The sequence below is a fragment of the Leptonychotes weddellii genome, chromosome 5 (genome assembly GCF_054177405.1).
Source record: "Leptonychotes weddellii isolate Sample4059 chromosome 5, ASM5417740v2, whole genome shotgun sequence".
Taxonomy (NCBI): Eukaryota; Metazoa; Chordata; class Mammalia; order Carnivora; family Phocidae; genus Leptonychotes; species Leptonychotes weddellii.
In genome coordinates, this window is record NC_138373.1 from 9,284,380 (window position 1) to 9,307,737 (window position 23,358).

The 23,358-nt window shown below is 59.4% G+C and overlaps 2 protein-coding genes across 6 annotated transcripts in view; one reads left to right on the forward strand and one right to left on the reverse strand.

Annotated features, from left to right (window-relative positions):
* Nucleotides 1–1,500: 1,500 nt before the first annotated feature.
* Nucleotides 1,501–15,661, forward strand: LAT2 (linker for activation of T cells family member 2). 5 transcript variants are annotated; one of them, XR_014145247.1, is made up of 15 exons: nucleotides 1,506–2,143; nucleotides 5,577–5,708; nucleotides 5,965–6,087; nucleotides 6,500–6,539; nucleotides 8,909–8,952; nucleotides 9,090–9,150; nucleotides 9,394–9,431; nucleotides 9,699–9,734; nucleotides 9,814–9,856; nucleotides 10,334–10,389; nucleotides 11,457–11,525; nucleotides 11,736–11,807; nucleotides 12,215–12,336; nucleotides 13,980–14,973; nucleotides 15,270–15,661. XR_014145247.1 is itself a non-coding variant. In XM_081819590.1 (14 exons), the coding sequence occupies exons 2-13, from the start codon at nucleotides 5,696–5,698 to the stop codon at nucleotides 12,316–12,318; spliced, it is 699 nt and encodes a 232-aa protein (XP_081675716.1). In that variant the 5' UTR covers nucleotides 1,521–2,143; nucleotides 5,577–5,695; the 3' UTR covers nucleotides 12,319–12,336; nucleotides 15,270–15,661. The 5 variants fall into 5 exon arrangements, 4 of the variants coding, with proteins under 4 accessions (XP_081675718.1, XP_081675717.1, XP_081675716.1 ...); XM_081819590.1 differs by lacking the exon at nucleotides 13,980–14,973 and having other exon boundaries at nucleotides 1,521–2,143; XM_081819592.1 differs by lacking the exons at nucleotides 11,736–11,807; nucleotides 13,980–14,973 and having other exon boundaries at nucleotides 1,501–2,143.
* A 1,089-nt stretch (nucleotides 15,662–16,750) lies between these two features.
* RFC2 (replication factor C subunit 2) overlaps nucleotides 16,751–23,358 on the reverse strand; it is a 17,266-nt gene continuing 10,658 nt past the window's right edge. Inside the window, exons 7-11 of the mRNA XM_006746108.3 lie at nucleotides 22,521–22,678; nucleotides 22,237–22,302; nucleotides 20,838–20,918; nucleotides 18,963–19,076; nucleotides 16,751–17,185 (exon numbers count right to left, since the gene is read on the reverse strand). Of these exons, the coding sequence (XP_006746171.3) occupies nucleotides 17,075–17,185; nucleotides 18,963–19,076; nucleotides 20,838–20,918; nucleotides 22,237–22,302; nucleotides 22,521–22,678 (530 nt within the window). The 3' untranslated portion in view covers nucleotides 16,751–17,074. The remainder of the gene's footprint in view (nucleotides 17,186–18,962; nucleotides 19,077–20,837; nucleotides 20,919–22,236; nucleotides 22,303–22,520; nucleotides 22,679–23,358) is intronic.

Here is a 23,358-nt window from a genome sequence, read left to right on the forward strand (position 1 = left end):
CTTCCCATCAGACTTCAGGATATGTATGACCCCAGAAGATTCTCAGCTTGGAATTGTTTTTAGAGCTGTCGCACTGTTACCTGGGTATCTTCATTGGGTCACAGATGTGCACACAGCACGCACTCAGTGAACTGAAAAAAGCCAGGTGTCTGGAGTGATGATGAAGGTTTGGGGATGGATCGTGGTGATGGTTGTACAGTGTTGTGAATGTAATGCTACTGAATCACACACTTAAAAGTGGTTTAAATGGTCATGAGAAACTTGTAATACACAAAAATTGTTGAATTATAAAAAAAAAGTTTTTTTTAACCTTAAGTGCACTAGAATTGACGCAACTGGACATGAACTGTGTAGTTTTTCAAAGCTTATTTTCTGAGTCACAACCCAATGGTTTATAAATAAAATAGAACCTTGGAGGACTTTGAAAATTGCCTGCAAGGGGGACGGCATCCTTTTTTCACACTCAAGTACAAAAAGGGTCCTTGGGTTGACCAACCCCCATTATTGCAGATGGGAAATGGGCTCAGAGAGGGTCTGAGGGCTCCTAGGTCCCGCTGCGGATTGACCTGGAGACTTCGCCAATGGTCGGAGGTCACTTCTGCCATTGCCAAGGCCCAAGACAGAAGCCAGGTGTAGGACAGCTCCTTCCCATCGGGCGGGGGGAGACTCTGTCGGTCTCTGCCTGCTGGAAACCCCAGGGCAGGTGCACAGTCCAGGGATCAACGGACACCAACCCCGGCCCGGCCCGGTCGTGCGAGTGGGGGTCAGGCAGGTGGTCCCAGCAAGGAGGGCTGCTGGTGCGCACCCACCGACCTCCCTGTGGGTGCTGGGAAGACAACAGACTGGAGACTTTGGGTTCAAATCCAGCATAGCTTCCATGGGCCTCCAGTCTTCTCACCTGTGTAAGTGACATCCAAGGGGCCAGTTACCAAGGGAATTGAATGCAGCATTGCCCAGCCCAAGGGAGTGTGGTGGTGTCCACACAGGCCCAGGTCTGGGAGTCAGACAGCTTGACCGTGCCTGGGGATGGGGACCAGCTCCTGGCGGCAAGGCCCACAGGATCTCCGACATCAAGGCCCGGCTGGGCGCGCTACCCTTCTTCCCCACGGGGTGGCAGCCGCGGGCAGCCCTGGCCCACTGTGCCTTCGGGGCTGGGCCTCCTGTCTCAGCCCTGGCCACCCCAGACAGGCTGAAAGAGAAACCCAGTCCTCCGGCCCAGAGGGGCCCCTGGGGCTGAAAGAGAAATCCAGTCTCCTGCCCAGAGGGGCCCCTGGGACCAGGAAGCCCAGGTTCTGAAATGCCAGACTGATGGGGGTTTCCCTGGAGTCTCCTGGGAGTGGAGGTGCCACCAGGAGTTTGATGGCCTTGGGCCAGTCACTTAATGCCCAGTAACAGGAGGCACGGAAGCACCCGTATGTTTATGGGCCCCCCCCAGGAGCTGGTGAGAGTAGGAGCAACAGCTGCGGGAGGGGGCCTCTGGGAACTGAGGGGGAGGGGGGCAGGGGGGAACCATGGCTCGTAGATCGTTCCCCCTTCTGCCCTTCACCTTGCTCCCCGTCCTGCTTCCTTGTTCGGCCTGCCCCGGCGCGCACCTGCCCACATCCCTCTGCCCCGTGTTCCGTGGGAGCGCGCACGGATGTCTGTGAGTGTGTCTGTCTGTGACTCAGCCTCTCCCTCTGTGTGTGTGTGTGTCTGTCTGTCTCTGGTCCTCTCCCTCCCTGGGTGTGCGTGTGTGTCTCTCCATGTCTTCCTGCCCCCCCACCGCAGGCTGCCCGTGTGTGTGTGTCCGTGTGAGCACCCGACTTCGTTCTCTTGCTCCCCGTTCCTCTGTGTGTCTCTTCCTCTTTGTGTGACTTGGGGTCACGTGCATGTATGCAGTGTGTGTCCGTCCGTGTCTCTGGCCTCTCCGAGCCTGTGTTCGTGTCTGTCGCTCAGTGCCTCTCCCTGTCTCTACGAGCGTCCCCGGCTGTTCGCGGCAGGGCCGGTCCGGCTGAGCAGCGGATGTGCGAGGGCTGATTCGGGGGCTGACAGGAAGCCCGCCGCCTCGCCTGCTGCCCGCCAGTCTCGGTGGCGGTGGCGTCGGCTCGGGCAGGTGTGCGGGCTCAGGATGAGGTGGCCGCAGTGAGGAGCCCCCGACTCTCAGGTAAGCCCGGCCCAGCGCAGGGGGTCCTAAGGCTGCCTCCCACCGGGGGTGGGAATGGCCCTGCTGGGCCCACAGGAGGGCTCAGGTTGGGGGGGGTGGCCCTGGCTGGGGGGCCGGGAAGATGCCAGGCCAGCTGGCTCTCCCTCGCTGGGCCCCAGTCCCGCCCTGATGCCCCTGGCTAGGGAGCCCTCTCCCCGGACCCTGCGGCACTCAGAGGGCAGCCTGTTTCTGGGGCTCCGGCGCTTTCCCACCGTCGTCTTCCCCTGCCCAGCCTTCACAGGCCTGGGGAAGCCTCCAGGGTGGGCTCATTGCTTCCAGAGACCGGTGAGGGGCCAGACCCACGGGCCTTGGTTTCTTCATCTGTGAAATGGGACTGTAACATCCCTGCCACTAGGCTACGGGAGGATGGGTGAGACTCTCCGGGCAAGGGTGCCCAGGGCCTGCCCCCAGGCCAGGCCAGGCCAGGCCGAAGCAGCCCGCCCGCCACCCCCCACCCAGGCCCCAGCCTGGCCCACCAGCTCTCTGCTGGGGAGCTCCTTGACCCTGGCCGTCACCATTCCCCACCGCTGCCCCAGGACCAGGGCTGCCCAGGCCCCCTCACTGGCCACCTGAGCATTAGGATCCTCCATAGAGGCCCCTGGGTCGGCCTTATCTGAAGGCCAAGATGACACGGGAAAACGGAACGGGCACCAGAGCAGAGCCCAGCAGATAAAGCCTCCGCAGGGCTCGGACCCAACCTCTCGTTCCTACCCCATAGCCTGCCCTGTGGCCCTGGGAGGCCTCCGTTTCCCCATGTAGGGCCAGAGGCCGGCTGGGAGATTGGGCAGGAGGGTCTCCCAGGGCCTTTCCGGCTTGCCCAGCCGAGCCCCGAGGGCCTTCCCCCCCGCCAGGCTGGTGCAAACTTTGTTCATCTGAAAACTGCGCACTTCCCTTTGTGCTATTTTGGCCTGCAGCACCTCGGCCTGTGGCCTCCTCGCCTCCCCACCCCACCCAGCCCTGCCTGCCCCTTGGGGCCCTCCGGGGGCCGCTGGGCCTGCGTCTCCTGGGGGCTCAGCCTCCTCCCCCAACCCTCTTCCGCCTGCCCTCAGATCCTGGCAGGGAAAGCCCGGCCAGAGTGCAGATGTAGTCAGTCTAGGGGCAGCCGCCGGCCTGTTCCTCAAATTGATCTCTCTTTTAAAAAATATTTCATGGTTCTTAAAAAGGTAATATAAAACAGGAGTCAAAGAGCAGGGAGGGCCTTGGGGATCAGCCCAGCCTGAGCTTGGGGATCCTGGCTCTGTGGCTAGTTGGATGAACTTGGACAAGTACCCGCCTCTCGGGGCCTCGCTCTCCTCCCTGGCATCTCCCACATGACACTTGGCGTGTCTGTGACAACTGAGGGGCTGAGGCGGATCCCAGCCCGCCCTGGAGGTCCCGGCACGAGGGCCTGGCACGCGGGGCGGTAGGGCGGTGGAGGGAGGCTCAGGCTCGCGTACCCTGGGCACCAGGCAGGGAGGCCCTGGTAAGGTTGCTCCACGCTGTCCGCTGCTGGCCCCCCCACCCCCAAAAGGCTGCCCCTTCCCCTTCCACAGGGACCCTGAGATGGCAAGTCACGGTAGTCATGCAACTGTGTCTCCCCCACCTTCATGCATCATCTCAATGCTAGGCCTCATGACAAACCCGAGGGATGAGTGTCCTTATTTCCCCATTTCCGAGGGGCTACGGAAGGCCAGCAATGCCAGGCTTCAACAGCGGAGGCCCACTCGGCGTTCTCGTCCCCCGCCCTCCCCCAGTGCCAGGCAGATATGGTGGACCGGGGCTGGGGGCACCCCGACTGTGCTGCTTGACCCAGGAGAGCATGGGGGACCAGGAAGCAAGAGGGCTCTCTGGTGGCCAGGATCCCCTGGGATGGAGGGCCGCCCTTCCCCGGGACAGCTGCAAGGGTCGGCAGGCCAGGTCCTGGGGCCTCAAGTGCCAGGCCTCTGGAGCACAAGCGAGTTCTCCAAACCAGCCGGCCAGAAATACGAGCCCTAGCAGGTTTCTCTCCGGGAAGCCCGGACACTGAGCCAGGCTGCTTCTCATCGGCCAGTAGTTCTTTGAGGAAGGCACCGGGTTGATGCCCATTTTACAGATGAGAAGACTGAGGCCAACACACCCTGAGGCACGGGCAGGAGTCCTCCCTCCAGGACCTGGTGCTTCCAACCCCACACAGCCTGAAGTGGCCTTGGGCTGGGCTAGAGGCACAGCAGAGAGGGCAGAAGGAGGAGACTGTGCAGGCTGGAAGGGCAGGGCCCAGGCCCCAAGAGCAGGGGGCTCCCCACGGACGCCCTCCTGGGGTGACAGGGCCATCCCATCAAGAGATTTCCACTGACTCACTTGGTGTTTGGGGAAGGAGAGGCGGCTTCTCCAGGACAGCCCCGATGGAGGCTCAGGGTTGCTCAGAGGCTCCTTGTCATTTGTGCCGTGAGGGTTCGGGAAGCTCGGAGAGGTGAGGGGGACAGCTGGGTGCAGCTGAGGCCTTGGGGGAGCCCAAAACAGGAGCTGGGCAGTACAGAGCTCAGCTTCTCCCTGAGCCTCGCCTTCCCCAGCTGTAAAATGGGGAGAAGCCCTCCTCCCAGGTGGCCGAGCCGGGAAAAACAACATGCACAGAGGGGATGCTCAGGGGTGTGGGCAGGGGCCCCCTCGGAGACCCCACTGTAGCCCTCAGCTGTGTCCCCAGCCACGCCAGGAGACTGAGTCTCTCTAGTTGCCGTGATCCTCCTCGGAAGCCCCCTCAAGAGGGTTGTACTTGTCCCCCGCCCAGGCCCTGGTGTGTGGCTGCCTGTGGCTTTGCCAAAGACTGGACATCACAGCATGCTCCACCGCAGGGACCAGTCACTGACCCAGCAGTGGCCCAGTGCCAGGCGGGGTTCGGAGCCTCCTCACACCACAGAGTCCCCCCTCCCAGCACATCCCACCTCCACCAGCCCTGGGCAGCCCACCAGGTCTCCGCCCAGAGTACCCTTCTCCCCCGTAGGCCCTCAGGAACCCCTCGGTGTTTAAAGAATGGAAACCCCGGGGCGCCTGGGTGGCTCAGTCGGTTAAGCATCTGCCTTCAGCTCAGGTCGTGATCCCAGGGTCCTGGGATCGAGCCCCGCATCGGGCTCCTTGCTCGGTGGGAAGCCTACTTCTCCCTCTGCCTGCCATTCCCCCTGCTTGTGCTCTCTCTCTCTCTGACAAATAAATAAAATATTTTTGAAGAAAAAAAGAAAGAAAGAACGGAAATCCCACTCCCAGCTCCCCCAGGGGGCCCATGGATAAGAGGCACCCTGGGGTGCGTGGGGGCAGCCGGGGCTCCTCTGGAAGGGGCCGAGGACTGAGCTCAGGGAGCAAAGCTGGGTTTACAGGAGGCAACAGGTGAGCCAGAGTTAGGGTCCAGAGGCCAGAGTTTGAATCCTGTCTTTCTGCTTCGCAGCTGGGATCCCCAGCCTCAGTTTCTGTGTTTGTGAAATGTTGGGAGAGGCTCCCATCCTCCCCCCGCCCCCCGTGGGTGGTTGTGTGGATTAAGCAAAGGCATGTTTGGGACACGTACACATGGTGCTGTCTGGTGGGTCCCCAGAACCTTCTAGCACTTACCAAGTGTGGGGGATGGCCCTGGGGGCCCAGGGTGTGGATCTGGGGTCAGATGGGGGAGCAGGGCTGGCTGCAGCCTGACCCGGTCCTCGGACAGGGAGGGGAGGTGGTGCTCCCGTGGTCTGGGCTCCACTGCGGGGCTGTCAGGAGACGGGGGCGACAGACACCTGACAGTGTGGGGCTCGGGGGGGGACTCCAGAGGGCTGGTCACAGGGGGTCCTACATTGCAGCGCTGCAGGGCGCGTGGCCAGGAGCGGACATGAATGTGGAGAGCGAGCTGCTGTGGCCCGGGGTGGCCCTGCTGCTGCTGCTGGGGACTGTGGCCGGCCTGTGCGTGCGCTGCTCCCGCCCAGGTAGGGGGGTGCTCGGGGACAGGGGCGGGGTCCCCAGCCCTGGTTGCGGTCCAAGGGCGGTCGGAGAAGTTTCACAAGGCAGGGAAGAAGCCCCTAAACCACCCCTGAAGACAGTGGGTCTGGCTCACCGTGGGGCTTTGGTTTTGCTGGGGCAGGGGAATGTTCTGGAAAAACGGGGGTGGGGGGGCTGCTGTGCTGCCTGCAGCATCCACCTTCTCCACACTCTGCTCTCCTAATAGGTGGTGAGCAAGCACCCTGTCCATGAGAGGTGGCCCACAGGGATTGGCGGTCCGGTCCCCACGTCCCATCTGAGGCCTGCCCAGGGCACAGGGGAGACAAGAGGAGGGGGACCTTGGATCTCAGTTCCCAGCCCGGCTTGGGGATGCTTGCTAATCCAGTCTTGTTCTTGCAGCCGTGAAGAAGTCCGAGAAGATCTATGAGCAGAGGAGCCTGTGAGTGCCTCGGTGTCCCCAGCCCCGTGATTTCGTGTGCCCTGACTGTGGGCATCCACATGGGCGTCCCCTCGTGTGTCCACGCACCCCTTCCCTCACCCCTCACTCCCACCTCCTCCACACTGGGCTCTAGTGGGTCCCAAGCAGTCCAGGGAGGGAGGGACCCTTGGGGCTCTCCATGCGCTTCCCCGACCTGGTCCAGGAGGGCTTTGGGGGGAGGGGGTGCCACTTTCCAGCGTGCCTCCCTGCATCTCCAGATATCCTCCCTCTGCCCCCCGCCCAGGGGAGCCCACCGTGCTGGTGCTGGGGGTTGACAGAGAGTTCTGCCCTCCCGGGCAATGTGGGGAACAAAGACTGGGCACAAAGCAAAACGTGAGCCATGCTCAAGTCTCCCCTGGAAAATGCTAACAGAGCTCCTCCAGGAGGATGTGGGCATGTCCTTGGGGGGTAGGGAAGGCCTGATGGAGGAGATGGGGAGGATGTTAAGAGAGAAAGAAGGCAAAAGGGGACATTCCAGAGAGAGAACAGGGTGGGCGGTCCCCCGCAGGACTGGGGCGGACACTTTATTCTGGAGACGAGGTGGCACGTGTGGGCGTATCTTGAGAGGCATGAGCTGGGTGAGGAGGGAGGAGAGTCTTGACTGTGGGGAGAGCCCATGACCTTTGTCCTAAGGGCCCAGGGAAGTAGGGGTAGAGAGGAAATGGGGTTGGGGGGTCACTGACCCCAGGCCGAGCAGCTGGATCCGGCAGGATGGAGCTCCAGGCACCTCGGGGGCAGGCGAGCTGCTCTATGTATGAGCCCTGGGAGGGTCAGCCGTGCGGGACGCTGCAGACCACGGTGTGGCCCAAGGACAACCCGGGGAGGGAGGGGGGCGGCCACTGGTGTCCTTGCGCTGAGCAGGAAAGTGACCGACGGAGCGCCCGGGGGCCCCTCAGACGTGCGTGCACACATGCGCACGCACGGGCCAGCACGCCGGCTCACACCCACTCGCCTCCCCCCCTCTTGCTCAGGCGTGCACTCCTCTCCTCACCCCTATGTGTGCCTGCCTGGGGAAGGAACTCACGTACAAACGCACACACACCCTTTCTCATTTCCTTTTGCAACTGAAAAACCACAATGAAATATGAAAATAGAATGTCCCCATCCATGCTCACCGCTGGGGCCGGGCTTTTCTGGCCACTTGGTCCTCTGGATGACCCGCCCACAGCCTCCACCAGGGGTGAGGGGGCTGGGCTCCCCTGGTGCCCCCCCAACGCCTCTGCCCCGAGGCAGGCCTCCCCAGTATCTCCTCCTCTCTCCCCTCCTCTCTCAGTGCCTGCCCACTCTGGGCCTCTGATTGATGTTAGAAACATAAGCTGTTTGAGCCAGAAGTGAAACTGCCGCATAGTGGGAAGTGGGAAGTTGGGCCTGGGCAGGAGGAGGTGGGAGGGGAGACTTGGGTTCTCCCCACTTCACTTGGGTTCAGTCCTGCCCATGCATTAAAGGCATCCTTCCTAAATCAGGTCACCCTGACCCCTCCAGCCGCTCCTCCCCGGGAGCTCCTGGAAGGCTGGGCCAGGTACCCCTTCTGGTCCAGAGGAGGGACCCAAAAGGCTTTAAATGTTTAGCTAATCTGCTCTACCATCTTTAGCATTGGCTTCCATCCTCAAGGGAACTTCATGATCCATAATGGCAGCTAGAGCTCCAGCCCTCATCTCTGTGTTCCAGGCAGTAGTAAGAATGAAGGACAGGGACAAAAAGGGTGCACCCCTGTTGGCAGTGTCTCCTCTAAAGGAGTTTTCCTGAAGTCCCAACAGTCTTGGCTGGCATTTCATTGACTAGAGCTTAATCACATGGCCAACTCAGGCACAAGGGAGGCTGGAAAATACAGTCTTTTAGATGGGCCTAAATAAAAGTCCATTTCAGAGGAAGAAGGGAACGCCGCACATGGCCAGGTACCTTGCTGTGTCTGCTAAGCCTTGAAGTTACCTTGCCAGTTACTTGGGAGTAGATGGTGTGTTTGGACGTCTCAAGAGGGGTTGAAGGTACCCTCTAGTTGAAGTCCCTGAAGAGCCGCCCGACCCTCACCTCAGAATCTGAGGGCCACCTCCCCAGCCCTGCCCACAGACCTTCCGGACCATCTCCGGGGTTCCTGGGGAGGCCGTGGAGGCTCCAGCTCGGGGCCACGTGAGAAGGGTGGGTGCCTGGAGGGCAGTTCAGAGAAAGGGGGAGCCCTGGATCTGAGGCCCAGAGGGGTGGCGGCTCCTCACTCTCGCCCTGGTCTGTCCCTCCGCTCTCTGTTCCTCGGCCCTGTCTGTCCGTCTCTCCTCTCTGTCCCTTGGGCTGTGGGAGGCTAGGCCCTGGCTCAGCGCAGCTCCATGTTTTCCCAGGGAAGAGAATCAACAGAACTTTGCAGTGGCCCGGACCTATTCCTGTGAGTCCCCGAACCGAAGGGTCCAGGGACTGGGCTCGGGGTTGGGGGTGTCCATATGGGGACTGTGGCCAGGCCCGATCTGGTGGAGTGGGGGGACAGCACTGGAGGCCCAGCCAACAGCCCCTTGTCCTTTGCAGTGGTCAGACAGGCCTGGCCAGGGCCCCTGGTGGACACAGACTCCGACGTGGCGCCAACAAGGTAGGGACAAGCCCCCCATCCGAGGCCCGGAGGGGTCAACAGCCCCATAGGAGGCCATGGGAAGGAGAGCCCCGGGGGCCCCACCTGGCTGAGCTCAGGCCAAGACCTTGGACCTCAGAGCCCCAGAGCTGGATTGTGAGGGCCCCACGAGGGGGCTGTAGGGCTGTGGGACTGTGGTTCAGAAACCCCAAGGCCTTTCCCCATCCGGCCCCTCTCAGCCCCTCCCTTCCCCCTTTCCTGCAGGAAGGACAAGCTGCTGAGGTTCTCCCCCAGCCTCGAGGGTGAGTGGCCCCCAGACACAGGGATGGGGTCAGGGGTGAGGTGGGACTGAGACAGGTGAATACCTGGTGGGACAGTACCTGTGCAGGGGAGGCCTGGGGGGCCAGGGGAGCTGGGCCAGGAGGCCCCTGGGTTGGCCTAGCGGGGGAGGGGATGGAGAGCAGGTGTCAAGGTGGGAAGGTAGGAGACACCTGGGTCCTTGAAGGCCCTTCCCTTGGGGAGGGGGGGGCAGGGGCAGGAGGAAGCAATGAGCCCGGCCTTTCTTCCAGATTCTGAGTCCTCCAGGTACCAGAACTTCAGCAAAGGTGGGTGGGATCCTGGGAGGTGGGCTGCGGTGGGGCCCAGGGCCCAGTGCTCGGGCCTAATCCTCGCCTCCTCCTGCAGGGAGCAGACATGGATCCAGATCCGGATCTGATGCAGCCTACATGTGAGTGGCCTTCTGCAGGGCCGGCACCTCCTCCCCTCCCCCACCCACCCCCGCCGGGCTTCCCCCTTTATGAAAGCTTCCGGCCCTAGAACCCACTGGCCCGGGCAGGTGCTCAGTAGCATCACTTCCTCTCAGCTGGCCATGGCTTTGTGGGGACAGGGACGTGGCCCTGCTCTAGGGAGGGCTTGTCTGCATCACCCAGAGATAAGGGAGGAAGGGCCCTCAAGGATGTCTCACAGATGGGTAAACCGAGGCCCAGGGAAGATGGGGACTTGCCCAGAGTCACAAGTCAGGATGGCTGGAGCCAGGCTGGGTGGCTTAGGGGCCCAGGGAAGAGGGACAGAGGGACCAGGGAAGAACAGGGTGGGGGCGGGGGGTGATGGCTGGAGCAGCCCTGTCATCCGTGTCCCCCACGATGCCCCCACCCCGAGCCCCGGCCTGCCCAGCAACCGCTCTGGGTCTGTGCTTTCTTGCCAGAGACCCCATCACCATGGAGTATTACAACTGGGGGCAGATCCAAAAGCCCAGGGAAGGTGAGATGCAGGAGGAGGAGGGGAGGAAGGGGCGAGCTGCAGAAGGCCAAGGCCGTAGAGGAGGGGGAGGCTGGGCCTAGGTTTGGATGGGTGGCGGAGTTGGGGAGCCGGGGGAGGCTGGTGGTGGGGGACCAGAGTAGGGAAGGGATGTGTGGGAGGCAGGGAGGGGAGGGGGTGTGGGCCACAGAAGTGAGGGAACTAGAAGGGGACCTGGGGCCAGGGGCAACGGGGGAGGCTGAGCCCCTGGTCACGCAGGCCCCCCTCAGGGCTGGGCAGCCACTAATGAGTACATGTGGGACCTCAGAGGAAGGGCCTGGGCCGGGCAACCTTGCTGACAGACGCTGAGCCCTGTAGGCTCTGAGGAGGCTGGGATCTTGGGCCCTTAACACCTTGGCTTTACAGAAGAAGAAACTGAGGACCGAGGATGGGCCGGGCCTGCTGAGAGGTCTGGGGAGGCCACGCTGGGCTGGGGGTTGGGGCGCATGGCAGGCAGAGAGAGGGGGCCTCTTCTTCCCCCCTGCCCCTGCTGAATATGGGAGGGACCCTCATGTCTTGGAGCCCCTTTGACACAGAAGGCTGCGGGGTGGGGCCGCGGTTAGAGCTCAGCTCACAGGGGCGATGAGGGGGTGCCAGGCTCTGCTAGGGCCACATCCAGCCTAGGCCCACCCTGCCCTGCCCGAAGGTACGGCTTTAGGACCAGCCTAGGCCTGCTTCCCGTCTCTCCTCGGCCCCCAGCGGCTCTCCCCCCCCTCGTTGCCCGATAGCAATGGGCCTCCCTCCTTCCAACTATCCAATTCCCTGATTGCAAGCCTATCCCCACATCTCACCTCCCCAGTGCATTTGGGGTGACCTCGGAGGACCATGAAGGAGCTGGAGCCAGGCCAGCGTCCACTAAGAATCTTGTCCAGGAGAATGTTTGGAGACCCTGTGGGGGACCCAGAGGGCTGGGGGCTTGGCAGGACAGGTCACCTGACGAGGGAAGGCAGGACGGAGGGAGGGAGGGAGGAAGAGCCGGGTCCGCCAGGCAGGGTCCCCCACCAACCTGACCCTCACCCCCTCCCTGGCAGATGACGATAATGATGATGCCAATTCGTACGAGAACGTGCTCATCTGCAAGCCGAAGGACCCCGAGTCAGGTGAGGCCGCCAGCCCCGGGAACTGGGCGGAGAGGCCTCCTCGGCCAGGCCCGCCCATGCCGCTCAAAGGCACCCCCTGCCTCGAAGCCCGAAGGTTCACCGTTTGCTCGAGTACCTGGACGAGGCCCCGGGGGTCCCGGCCTTAGTGAGCATGCAGGGGGCCTGAGGACTAGCCGCGGCGGCTGCCACCTTCCCGGTGTCTCCCTGCAGGTGACGAGGGATCCGAGGATTACCAGAACTCGGCATCCATCCGGCAGTGGCGGGAGTCCAGGAGGGCCGTGGGTGCGTGGCCGGAGAGCAGGGGTTCCCGGGTGGTCAGCTTCAGCAGGCTGCGGAGGGCCTGGCCTGGGAGGATCGGGCAGTGCGGGGGGAGGGAGGGACAGTCGGGGGGGCACAGGCGCCCCTGCAGCCCTTGCAGCTGACTTCACAGTGACGCCTCTGGCCCATCAGTGGCCACAGCGGCCTGGAACCGTGCCAGGACCAGGACGCCCACTCAGCCGCCCCCGGGGCAGAAATCTCTGGCAAACCCCAGAGATGGGGACCGGCACAGTGTTCCGTGTAGCGTTTCCTGCAGGCTGTTTTGTGGCGTCCGGGGGCCTGGGCCCGAGCCTCTGGCTGGGGGAACAGGTGTGGGTGTGTCCACATGAACCGTCTGCCCACCATCTGCCCATCTGCCCGCTGGTCCGCAGAGCGAGTCCCGAGGGAAGAGCCTCTGTCCCTGGCAGGCAGCCCAGACGAGGACAGCGAGGACCCCGATTACGTGAATCAGAATGTGGCAGCCACAGAAGCCTAGGAAGGATCTGGAAGGAAGGTACAGCTGTCTCAGCCCAGGGTTCTGGACCTCACAGACCTGGGGGGCCCCATCCCAAGGGAAAAACGGGGCTGGAGGAGCCACACGGGAGCCCCAGTGGGGGGTCAAGGAGTAGCACCCATGGGTGCTGAAATGGGTGGCTCTGTAGGGTGTTGGGACTGAGCTCCTGAGCCGTCCTGCCCCCAACGCCACGGCAGGCCTGGTGAGGTCACAGCTCCACGGCAGACACAAGGGTCTCAGGCGACTGTTGGGGGTGTCAGGCCGGGGAGGCTGGTGAGTTGTGGGGTGAAGGGGTAGGCTCCGGGTGCCTCTCTGCAACCTCGAGCAAGTGGCTCAACCTTCTGGGACCATTTCCTCACCTGCAAAATGGAGCAAATGGGACACAGCACGTGCAGGACACAGGGACGGGGGTGGGACTGGGAGGTAGAGGATGGCGCCCATGAGGGTCGCGGCTGGACCGAGTCTGCAGCACCCACTGCGCCGGCCAGTATGGGGCTGAGTGCTCCCGTGCACCAGCTCGGGCCCCCAAACGCACAGAGCGCTCAGCCTCCTATCCCAGGCCCCACTTAGAGTCAGCTGTTGAGGCCCAGGCTGTGCCACGGGGAGACAGGACTGACCCCAGTGGGTTCTCGAAGGCCCTCTGAAGTCCCGATCGGAGCAGGCGGGCAGGCGGCTCCTGGGCTGTGAGGGCCCCACAGCAGGAGAGGCCGTAGAAGCCTGAGCCCACCGCTCACGCACTCCCCAACATCTACTGGGCCCCTGTTGGGGGCAAGTCAGCCTTAGGTGCTGGGGACCCAGCAATAAACGAAATCCACCCATGGGTGCCCAGAGCATGTGACTCTTGATCTCAGGGTTGCAAGTTCGAGCCCCACGTGGGGTATAGAGATGACTTAAAAATAAAATCTTAGAAAAGAAAGAAATCCACCCAAATCCCTGATTGTTCAGGACATCACTCTGGTGAGAGTGATGACACGGATGGCTGTGGGCTGAGAAAGGGCAGGAAGGACAGGCAGCATGTGAGCGGGTGATAAGCCCTGTGGAGACAAGCCCGCGGGGAGGAGGCCGCGGACCACGAGGCTGGGCTGCCCAGGGCAGCTGGGGGTGCTCCCTCCCCGGCCCGCGGTGGGGGGGGGGAAGGACGCGCAGGGGGGCAGAAGCGTGCCCAGAGGGTCTGACAACAGGGGAGGGGGCAGCCACGCAGCGACCCCTGGGTTTTCTGAGATGGGAGGGGGCGCAGCCTGGGGGCCTGGGAGCCTGGGAGCCTGGGAACGGGATCCCTGGCTGCTGAGGAGGGAAATGAATTCAGGGGGCAGAAAGGGATGCACAGAGACCAATGAGAATCCAGGGAAAAGGTGACTTCTTGGCTCGGGGTGGAGGCCAACATGAATAGGGTTTTGTTTGGTCTTAGATTTTTTTTTAAGTTTATTTATTTCTAAGTAATCTCTACACCCAACGTGGGGCTCGAACTCACGACCCCAAGATCAAGAGTCGCACGCTATCCCGACTGAGCCAGCCAGGCGCCCCGTCTCTGTGTATTTTTTGAAATTTTTTCTTTGATTTCTTTGTTGACCCATTGGTTGTTTAATATCGTGTTGGTTAACCTCCACGTGTCTGCATTTTTCCATTTTTCTTGTGATTTCTAGTTTCGTACCCCTGCGGTTGGAAAGGATGTATGGTATGATTTCAGTCTTCTTACGTTTATTGAGGCTGTTTGGTGGCCTGACATGTGGTCTGTTCTGAAGGATGTTCCATGTGTACTTGAAAAGAATGTGTATTCTGTTGTGTGGGATGGAATGTTCTGTATTTACCCGTTATGTCCGAATTGGGAGTTGGTTTTGAAGGTGGCGCGCACAGGACTCATTGATGCACTGGATGTTGGGGGGCCAGGTAGAGAGGAGCTGAGGGGCTGCAGGTTTTTTGGCCGAGCAACAAGAGGATGTCACTGTCCCCAGCCGAGGTGTGAGGCTGTGGGCAGAGCAGGCCCTGTGGGCAGGCCAGCTTATTTCTGGACGTGTTCGGCTCGAGCTGCGCGCGTGGGGAGAAATATGAAGTGGGCAGCTAGACAGCTGAGCCTGGACTGAGGGCGAGGCCAGGCTGGAGACAGACGCGGGGCGTCGTCATTGAGAGTGACAACTGTCAGCCCCCGGGGAGTGAGGCCGAGAAGAGGGGCCAGCACTGAGGCCCGAGGCTGGGAGGCGAAGCGGCAAAGGGCAGTGTCCTGGGCCCGAGAAAGGTACTTGGGGAGGGTGTGAGCAGGCGCCAGGCAGGCGGAGATGCACCGGGCACTGGTGGGCACTGGTGGGCACTGATGAGACTCGATGGTGGTGGGGAGAAGGCCTGCTTGTATTCAGAACACAGGAGTCCCAAGACAGGGAGTAGAGAACATTCCAGAAGTTCCACTTCAGAGGGGAGCAGAGACATGGGGCAGGAGCCGGAGGGGTTGTGCAGGGTTTTGAGCTGGAAGGTGGGGTGGCAGAAACCACCAGGGAACCACCAGGCTGAGGGCTATATCCTGCCTCCCCCGGGGGTCACTTCTCTCTCCGGAGCTGCCCAACCTCGACACCCGCCATAGTTACCCCTGGGAGATGCACCGAGGCGTCCGGAGGACCGTCCGGCCGGCCGTGGGGACCGGCCGGGGTAAGGACAGTTACACGGGACATCAGGCCCCGGCCTGGCTTCTGCAGGAGCCCAAGGCTGAGGGCAGCATGGCTTCTGACCTGATCCGATGCCCGAGGGTCAGGGCAAGCTGCACCCCCGTCCCCACGTCTGAAAACATTGTGTGTCGCTGGTATTCCTGTGCCTTTTTGCTTTGGACTCAGGTTCCAAATTGCTTACTAACGTCAATTGCTGGGATCTTTTTCCTGATCCATAAACTTGTACAGTTAATTTATATAGGTGGAACCATATTTAATAATCTGCGTCTCCGGGTACAGAGTCTCGTCTATCTCGTCTCCTGTGAGGATTACACATCATTTCAGCAGAGAGGGGGAGCCCCCGTGCTCCATTCTTCGGGCCTCAGTTCACTTGGAAGAGATGAGGCTACGGGACACCCGGGTGCCCTTCAGTGGGAACGTCTGCTGCGGGCAGAGCACACCCTGTTTCTGGAGAAGGAGCAGCAAGGAGTGGCTGAGTGGCGCCCCTCTGTCGTCCCCACATCCTCCCCAGCCCCAGGACTGGACTCGGCTGAGCTGACTGAGCAGAGACACAGCTGTGTCATGGGAAGCCCAGGGGCCCAAAGGGACCTTCTGAGCCAGAAAAGCCACAGACGGAGAGGCAAGATGTTTCCTTCAACTGAGACATCTCAATAAAGCATTTCCTAAGACTAGCAATTCTCATGTCTGTTTTTCTTGCTTCATGCAAAACCTTCCAAGGGAGTGGAAGTCAAGCCTCTTGCTTAATGGGAAAAGACCCTGAGGCCCCAAGAGAGAGGGACAGAGACAGAAGAGAGAGAGAGCTGGGGACAGGAACCTGGTCCTGGAGTCCACACTTTCCAGGATGCCACACTAACTGTCCAAGTTAATGCCATCAGTTAGGAAATGAGAAGGAAAACCAGAACACAGCTGCTGGCCGCTTGTTCCTTCAGCCCCGGGAGTCCCGACCTCAGGCTCAGAGACGGAGCGGGGCGCGGTGGGGCTGTGGTGGGGGCTCCAGGCGGGAGGAGTCCTGCCAACACGGTTCTGGGGTGTGTGGCAGACACACGCCTCTGGGCCCTGGTCCTCCCCTGCAAACCTCACCACGATCATGAGGCTCCAGATGAAGAATAAGATTGAGGAAATATGTTAAAATGTTTTTTAAAACCTCACATTGCCGTTTTTGAGGACCTTAACTTTTTTTCTCCCCCCCCCCTCTTTTTTTAAGAGATTTTATTTATTGGAGAGAGAGGGAGAGAGTGAGCGAGCATGAGCAGGGGGAGAGGCAGAGGGAGAAGCAGGCTTCCCACTGAGCAGGGAGCACGATGCGGGGCTCGATCCCAGGACCCTGAGATCATGACCTGAGCCGAAACCAAGAGTTGGATGCTCACCTGACTGAGCCACCCAGGTGCGCCCTACTCTTTCTTTTATGTACACTGATACTTTTTTATAATTTAAGAAAATGGGGAAAAAATAGTACCTTGTGGGGGAGGAACGATCGTACAAAGTAATAGAAAATTCACTGGGGAATTCTAAAGCAACACGCATACGCAGTTGTACAGAAAAGGCCGGTCAGTGGGCAGGCGTCACACCACTGTCCCCGGCAGGTGACTCCTGCCGGTCCTCTCTGAAGTCCTTACTGTCCCAGGCTGTTCTCCATCCCTTACCCCATGGAACTGTCCTCCAGGCTTCTAGAAGCACTGAGATCAGCTTCATCGGTCTACTATCCCCATCACCTGTTCTACTTGTCGGATGCTGGGGACACTCAGAGACGGGACGCTGGCTTTCCTTGTGGCCTGGCGACGCCACCTTAGCGCCGACCAAACCGTACAGCGTTTTTATTAACTAAGATGCCACACGTGCCCAGATCGGGTGCCAAGCCCTGAGGTTCTCTGGGGCCCTGTCACCCTGCCACCATGTCCGTGAGGCTGAAGCTGACTGCAGACACATGTGGGAGCGGCGTGAAGACCACGGTCGTGTCAGGGGAAGGTGTGTCCCCATGCCGGTCGAGGGTGGCCTTTTTTCCAAATCAGAAGGCGCTGACTCCTGTCTCTCCTGGACGAGGACTCTCAGGACCCCTGTCACCCCGAGCAACGAGTTCTCCCCCCCTAGCTGGCCACTGGGGCCATTGTCTTCTGACACAGCCTGGCCAGGAGCCCTGCCATCTGCAGGAGGGAGTTCACGCCTTCTGCTATCTTCATATGCGTGTATCCGATTTCCTGAAAAGCAAAGCACATGTCAAGCTGGTTAATAAGTGAGGGAGGGGGGCGCTGGGGTGGCTCAATCGGTTAAGGTCTGCCTTCGGCTCAGGTCACGAGCCCAGGGTCCTGGGATTGAGCCCCGCATCGGGTTCCCTGCTCAGGGGAAGCCTGCTTCTCCCTCTCCCACTCCCCCTGCTTGTCTTCCCTCTCTCACTGTGTGTCTCTCTGTCAAATAAATAAATAAAATCTTTAAAAAAAGAGTAAGTGAGGGAGGACTTTATGTTTTTTAACTTAAACTAGCAGTTTACTTAAAGTGGACGCAATGAACTCAAACTTCAGCTGGAAAAGGAACTCTAAGTTGTCATGAGTTGTGTTTAGAGTTCAGTCTATTTGGCTATTTCCCTATAAGGTACTGTTAAGAAAATAACAACAACAACAAAAAAGAACAAAAAGCCAGGCTTGGAGAAAATATTAAAATACTTATAAAACACATGTCTGATAGAGGACCTGAAGCCAGGGTATATAAGTAAGTCTCAAAACTCAGTAAGAAGAAAATGACCCAATTAAGAAATCGGTAGATATGAACAGATGCTTCGTTAAAGATAATGGATGGCAAATCGACACATGCGAAAGTGCCCGACGCCGTCAGCTGTTGGGAAATGCATGTTAAAGCCAGGAGAAGATGCTACGACACACCTATTAGAATGGCTTTAACAGAATCAACTGAGGGGACGCCCGGGGTGGCTCTGTATGTTGAGCGTCCACCTCTTGGTTTCCGCTCAGGTCGTGTTCCCAGGGTTGTGAGATCGAGCCCCGCATCAGGCTCTGCACTGGGCATGGAGCCTGCTTGAGATTCCCTCTCCCTCTGCCCTGCCCCTCCCCCCGACTCTCTCTCTAATAAAATCTAAAAAAAAAAAAGAATCAACCGAACATTGCAAGTGCTGGCTAGGCTTGGGGGGGCATCTGGAATGCTCACACACTGCTGGGAGAAATGCACAATCTACAGCTGCTTCAGAAATCGGTTTGGCAGTTTCTTATAAAGTTAAACATACCCTGACCATTAGAACAAGCAATCCTACCTCCTGGGAAGTTGCCCGAGAAAAATAAAAACTTACGTTCACACCGATTCGCATGCGCAAATGTTTATAGTGGTCTCACTAATCGTCACCAAAACCGAGACCCCCACCCCCCCCCGGCGTCCTTCAGGTGGTGAACACACAAACCGTGGTTCGCTGCTTGGCAAAGAAGAGGAACGACCCACTAACAGATGCGACAGCATGAACAAAGCTGAAGTGCGTTAAGCTAGGCGGACTCAAAAGGCTACCTTCTCCTTGATTCCGCTGTCATGTCCATAGGACAACCTTCCGGAAAATTGTGTCCCCCCAAAGAGAAAACAAAGCGGTGGTTTCTGGCTGCTGGGGGAGGAGCTGACCGACTACCAAGGGGCACATGCATTTAGGGGGCGGGGGAATTATAGAGCTGTTCCGACCTTGACAAGACTGAACACCAGTCAACAGAAGGCACCTGAGAGGTGCATTTTACTCTCTGTAGATTATACCTCAATTAACCTGAACTTAAGGGTAAACAAGCAAACAAATCTTGAGTGAAGAGAGCCACCCTGAGGAACTCCAGGCCGCTGACTGGCAGAACAGGCTGAAACCAACTCCCACCCCAGGACGATCCGGCGGTGGGACACTCGCTGAGCACCTTCCGGGGGCCAGGCCTGGGAGCCACACGAAGAGACCGCAGTGTGGCCCATGCTCCCCAGGAGAGGCATTGTTATACCCTCACTGACCTTGATAAACTCCAGTTTCAAGTACTCTGCCATTTGGAAGGTTTTACACACTCGAAAAATGTTGCCAATGATGTCTTCCGGCGAATAGCCAAGATGCCACAGGTGAGCGAGAATCTAGACAGAGGAAGATACACTGGGTGACAAGGGTATGGGGGGGGTGGAGGGTGGAGCGGGGACGAGGTTGAAGCCACACCAGTCTTGGGTCTGTCACACAGCAGGGAGCAGACAGATCACCCTTGGTGACCCAGCCATCCAGCCTGCCTGGGGGTCACTGGAGTTTCCCAACAGGGAGAGATGACATCACAAATGTTTTATTTTTTTATTTATTCTTTTTTTTTTTTTTAAAGATTTTATTTATCTATTCATGAGAGACAGAGAGAGAGAGAGAGAGGCAGAGAGAGAAGCCGGCTCCCCACGGATCAGGGAACCCGATGCGGGGCTCGATCTCAGGCCCCTGGGATCATGACCTGAGCCGAAGGCAGACGCTTAACCATCTGAGCCACCCAGGCGCCCTATTCTTTTTTTTTTTTTTAATTTTTTTTACTACAGCAGGCTCCATGCCCAATGTGGTGCTTGAACTCAGGCTCCTGAGATTAAGAGTCACATGCGCTACGGGCTGAGCCAGTCAAGCGCCCCAACATCGCAAATGTTTTAAAATGTACTGCGTGGTAAGGGGCACCTGGGGGGGCGCAGTCGGTTAAGCGCCAGACTCTGGGTTTTGGCTCAGATCATGATCTCAGGGTTCTGAGATCAAGCCCCGTGTCAGGCTCTGAGCTCAGCGCGGAGTCTGCTTGTCCCTCTCCCTCTGCTCTTCCCCCTGCCCGCTCGCACCCTCTTTCTCTCTCTCTCTCATAAATAAAAACAAAATCTTTAAAATGTTTTGCATGGTCTCCTATGACACCCATGTAGTGTCTTTATCCAAGGCTCCTAAAAAAACTGTATTAATCATGCCAGTGAGCACCCAAGGGGAAGAGGCCCCCCTGCAGGCCTAGCCTCCACCAGATCTCCACCGAGCAGAGTCCTCTCAGCCTCCTGCCGGGTCTCAACCAGAGGCCCCAGTTCCAATCCCACCCAGCCCACTCAGACGGCGGGGTCTGGGGTCAGCTGTTTTGCCTTTGCCATAGCATCTCGGGGCGGATACAGGGGGCATGGAAGCTCTGTATCCCTAAATCTGAAGGCTACCTTTGGGCCCTGTGTCTGGGTCTCTGCCTTGGTCTCCCCGCCTCGCCCTTTGGTTTTGAGTTACATCTGGCCCTGCCCTAAACCCAGTCCACTTCCGGCCTAGTTTGGTGGGAGCAGGGGGAGGGAAACTGGCTGGGACCAGGCCAGTGGCCTTAAATCATACCATTGCCACCCTTGTGGACCTGAGGGTCACCTGAACTGTGATGATGCCCCCTGGAATGTGCACATGGGACCAGGCTCCATAACGAAGCTGGAAGCCCTGGGTCCTGCTTCTCCCAGATGACCAGGGACCACTGGGTCCCTGAACGCCATTCCCATGTTCCTCAGGGGGACGGAGGGCAAAGTGTCCCTTGGCAGACACAGATGGCATCATGGAAACGTAAGGAGTTGGGCTGGTCTTTCCTCAGCTCTTGGGTGGACCAAGTTCCCTTGTGGAGGATATAATTATAGGACAAGGACATGACTCTGAATTGCAGGTTGAGTGCTTGTCAGCAGTGTGATTCAGACCAAGGAATCCAGCCTCCCGGAATCCGTTTCTTCCTCTGGTGTGTACCTAGCTCCTGGCCTCATTCCAAGCAAGAATCGAGGGGAGCAGTGCATGTGAGCGAAGTCCCCAGCACACAGACAGACCCCCTCTGCACTGTCGAAGAAGCAAAGTCTCCCCCCGAGTCAGGGAGGAGGAGGGATGCAAACCTTGTAGGCGTCATCGATGTTGGCGTTCACGCAGTGCTGGATCATCTCCTTCACCAGCAAGGGGTGGGGCTCGTCGCAGACCTGAGCAAACCGGAAAGAGAGGCCTGTCAGCAGCTGAGGGGGCCCACCTGAGGAGGAGCCCCGACATACCAGCGTAACCAACCGCTCAGCGGGCTTTTCCCATAGAATTCCCCGGCAAACAGAACCAGGTTTGGGAACGCCCCTCTCACTACCAAATGCGTCACCAGAGTGTGGTGTCAACCTTCCTCACTGGGGAGGAAGTTTGGACACCGTGGTTACAGATTGCCCAAGCACGAGCGGAGTGAACAAGGGCCCACGGGAATCTCTTGTCCTCTGAAAAGCTGTTAGCCCCACACTCGGAGGACCGCTTGCCCAGAACCACTCACAATCCACTTACGAACTCGACCAGCCTCCCACCTGGAATAGAAACTGGCTTTCCAGGGACAGACTCCCCCCGACCCCAGCATGTCAGCATGAAGAGGAACAGGTGTCCCCGAGCCTGGGGCTGCCCCCCCGGCCCCTCCCTCCACTGGAGTCCGCGCTCCACCCTCCGCCCCGGGACCCACATTTAAAACTTCGACTTCTTCTTTTTTTTAAGTAGTGTCCATGCCCGACGCTGGGCTCGAACTCACAACCCTATCAAGACCTGAGATCAAGAGTCAGCACTCTACTGAGCCACCCAGGCGCCCCCAACCACGTTTACAACTTCTGAAGGAGCCTTCTGCTCTTTCCCACAGCCCCAAGTGCCCTAGAACTTCTCTTCCCAGCTCAGTTAACTTCCCCCCGAAATCCTGCTTTCCAGAGCCCTGGAAGGTCTGCTCCAGGATGGCTCAGAGCCTGAACTATCCAGAGGAAACTAAGCAAGTTCCTGGAGTGTCCCTGAAAACACAGTCACCACCAGGGCCGAAACAGGCTTTCCACACAGCTTTCTTTACCCAAACAAACTTGCTAAGAAACAGCTATGGTCTGAACGCATGGACAGCCCTACCCAGTTTTTACCCCCAAATAAGGGGGAAACTAACTGGCCTCCAAAAGAGCCAAGTTGTTAGGATGGGGCAGCCCCTTTTCAAAAGCGTTCCCAGAAGAAAAAGCCTTGGCCAATGTGGGAGAGTGGGAAACTTCGTCCTTCAGCTTGGTGGGTGTGGGAGGCAGGGAGCAGGGGCTCAGCGTCCCCTCCTGCCTCCCAGCAGTGGGACCATCCCGAGGAGGGGGCAGCGGGGAGCCTGCGTCCTCTGCCACCGGATCGGAGAGCCCTGGGGTGCGGCACGGCGTGAGGTCCTTTGGGGCGCGCGAGCACTTCCACTTCCCCACGCGCGGGGGCGCTCCCGAGACCCTCCCAATTCTGCGCGGGGCGCAGGGGCCCCAACGGCTCCTGTACCTTGAACACGTTCTCGCTGTTAATAAAGCCGAACCCCGAGAAAGTCGACTGCACGTTGTTCAGCGCCTGTGGAGAATCAAGTGCGCGTTGGGGGCGATTTTCAGTCCTGAGCACCCCACCCCCACCCCCCGAGTCCAAGCGGAGCCCCCTCCTCCCGGGTCTGTCCTCGGCCAGCCCAAGGCCCCAGGGAGCGGGGTCCATGGTCTCTGCGCAGCCTCCCCCCACCCAGAACGAGGCGCACGCGGCCCAGGAGGCGGGCGCCGAGGGGCCCCGACGGCACGCACCTGCCGCATGTCCCCCTGCGCCGTGAAGATGACAGCTTCCAGGCCGTCGTCGGTGTAGGGCACCTTCTCCTGCTCCAGCACTGTCAGCAGCCGGGCGAGGACCTGGGCGTCACTCAGCTTCGTGTAGCGGAGGACTGCGCAGCGGGACTGAATGGGCTCTGACGGGGACAGAAGGGTGAGGCGCCGCGCAGAGGCCGGCGCATCCCCGACAGCTCCTCGTGCTAGGAAGCCGCTGCGCGGGACACGCACCAGCCACGAGGGCACCGACAGCTCCCTCCCCAGCCGGTGCCCTCTGCTAGCTCAAAGCCTCAACCAGTAAGCCTGCCCAGCACCGCCCCGATGGCCTTAGCTAGCCTCGGCTTCCAGAAGGGGAAAAGACCCTCCAGGATCGAGACACCCACGTGCCACAGCCCGCAGGTGAGTCGGTGCTGGGCTCCCGGTCACCGTGTGTGCTGGGTGTCCCCACCCGGCCGGTCCAGGGTGAGCAGGGACATGTGCAGGGTTTCTCTGAGGCTCCACAGGACATTCTGACTCTGGCCTGGGCGGAGAGCCACTAGAGAGACGGATGCAGAATTCTGGAAGCTGCCCCTGACCCTCCTTTTAGACTGTGACAACAGCTTCTTCTTGATCTCCAAGCCCCCATCTGCTCTGTGTTCCATCCTCTGTGCTCACACGCACTTTCAAGGAATGCACTCCTCTAAGTTTATGTGCATTAAAGAAACTGGGGAGTCCTAAGAGTTAGTCCATTTCAACCTATCTGAAATCAGGAATCTCCACCAAGACCCTTAATTACATATTTGGCTTATCAGCACAAGATAAGATAAAAGCAATTAATGTT

What these genes read in the sequence shown, in the direction of transcription:
- LAT2 (XM_081819590.1), top strand. An exon ending in CGTGCGCTGCTCCCGCCCAG is followed by an intron (nt 6,088 to 6,499) that starts GTAGGGGGGTGC and finishes TTGTTCTTGCAG; the next exon opens with CCGTGAAGAAGTCCGAGAAG. An exon ending in GTACCAGAACTTCAGCAAAG is followed by an intron (nt 9,735 to 9,813) that starts GTGGGTGGGATC and finishes CTCCTCCTGCAG; the next exon opens with GGAGCAGACATGGATCCAGA.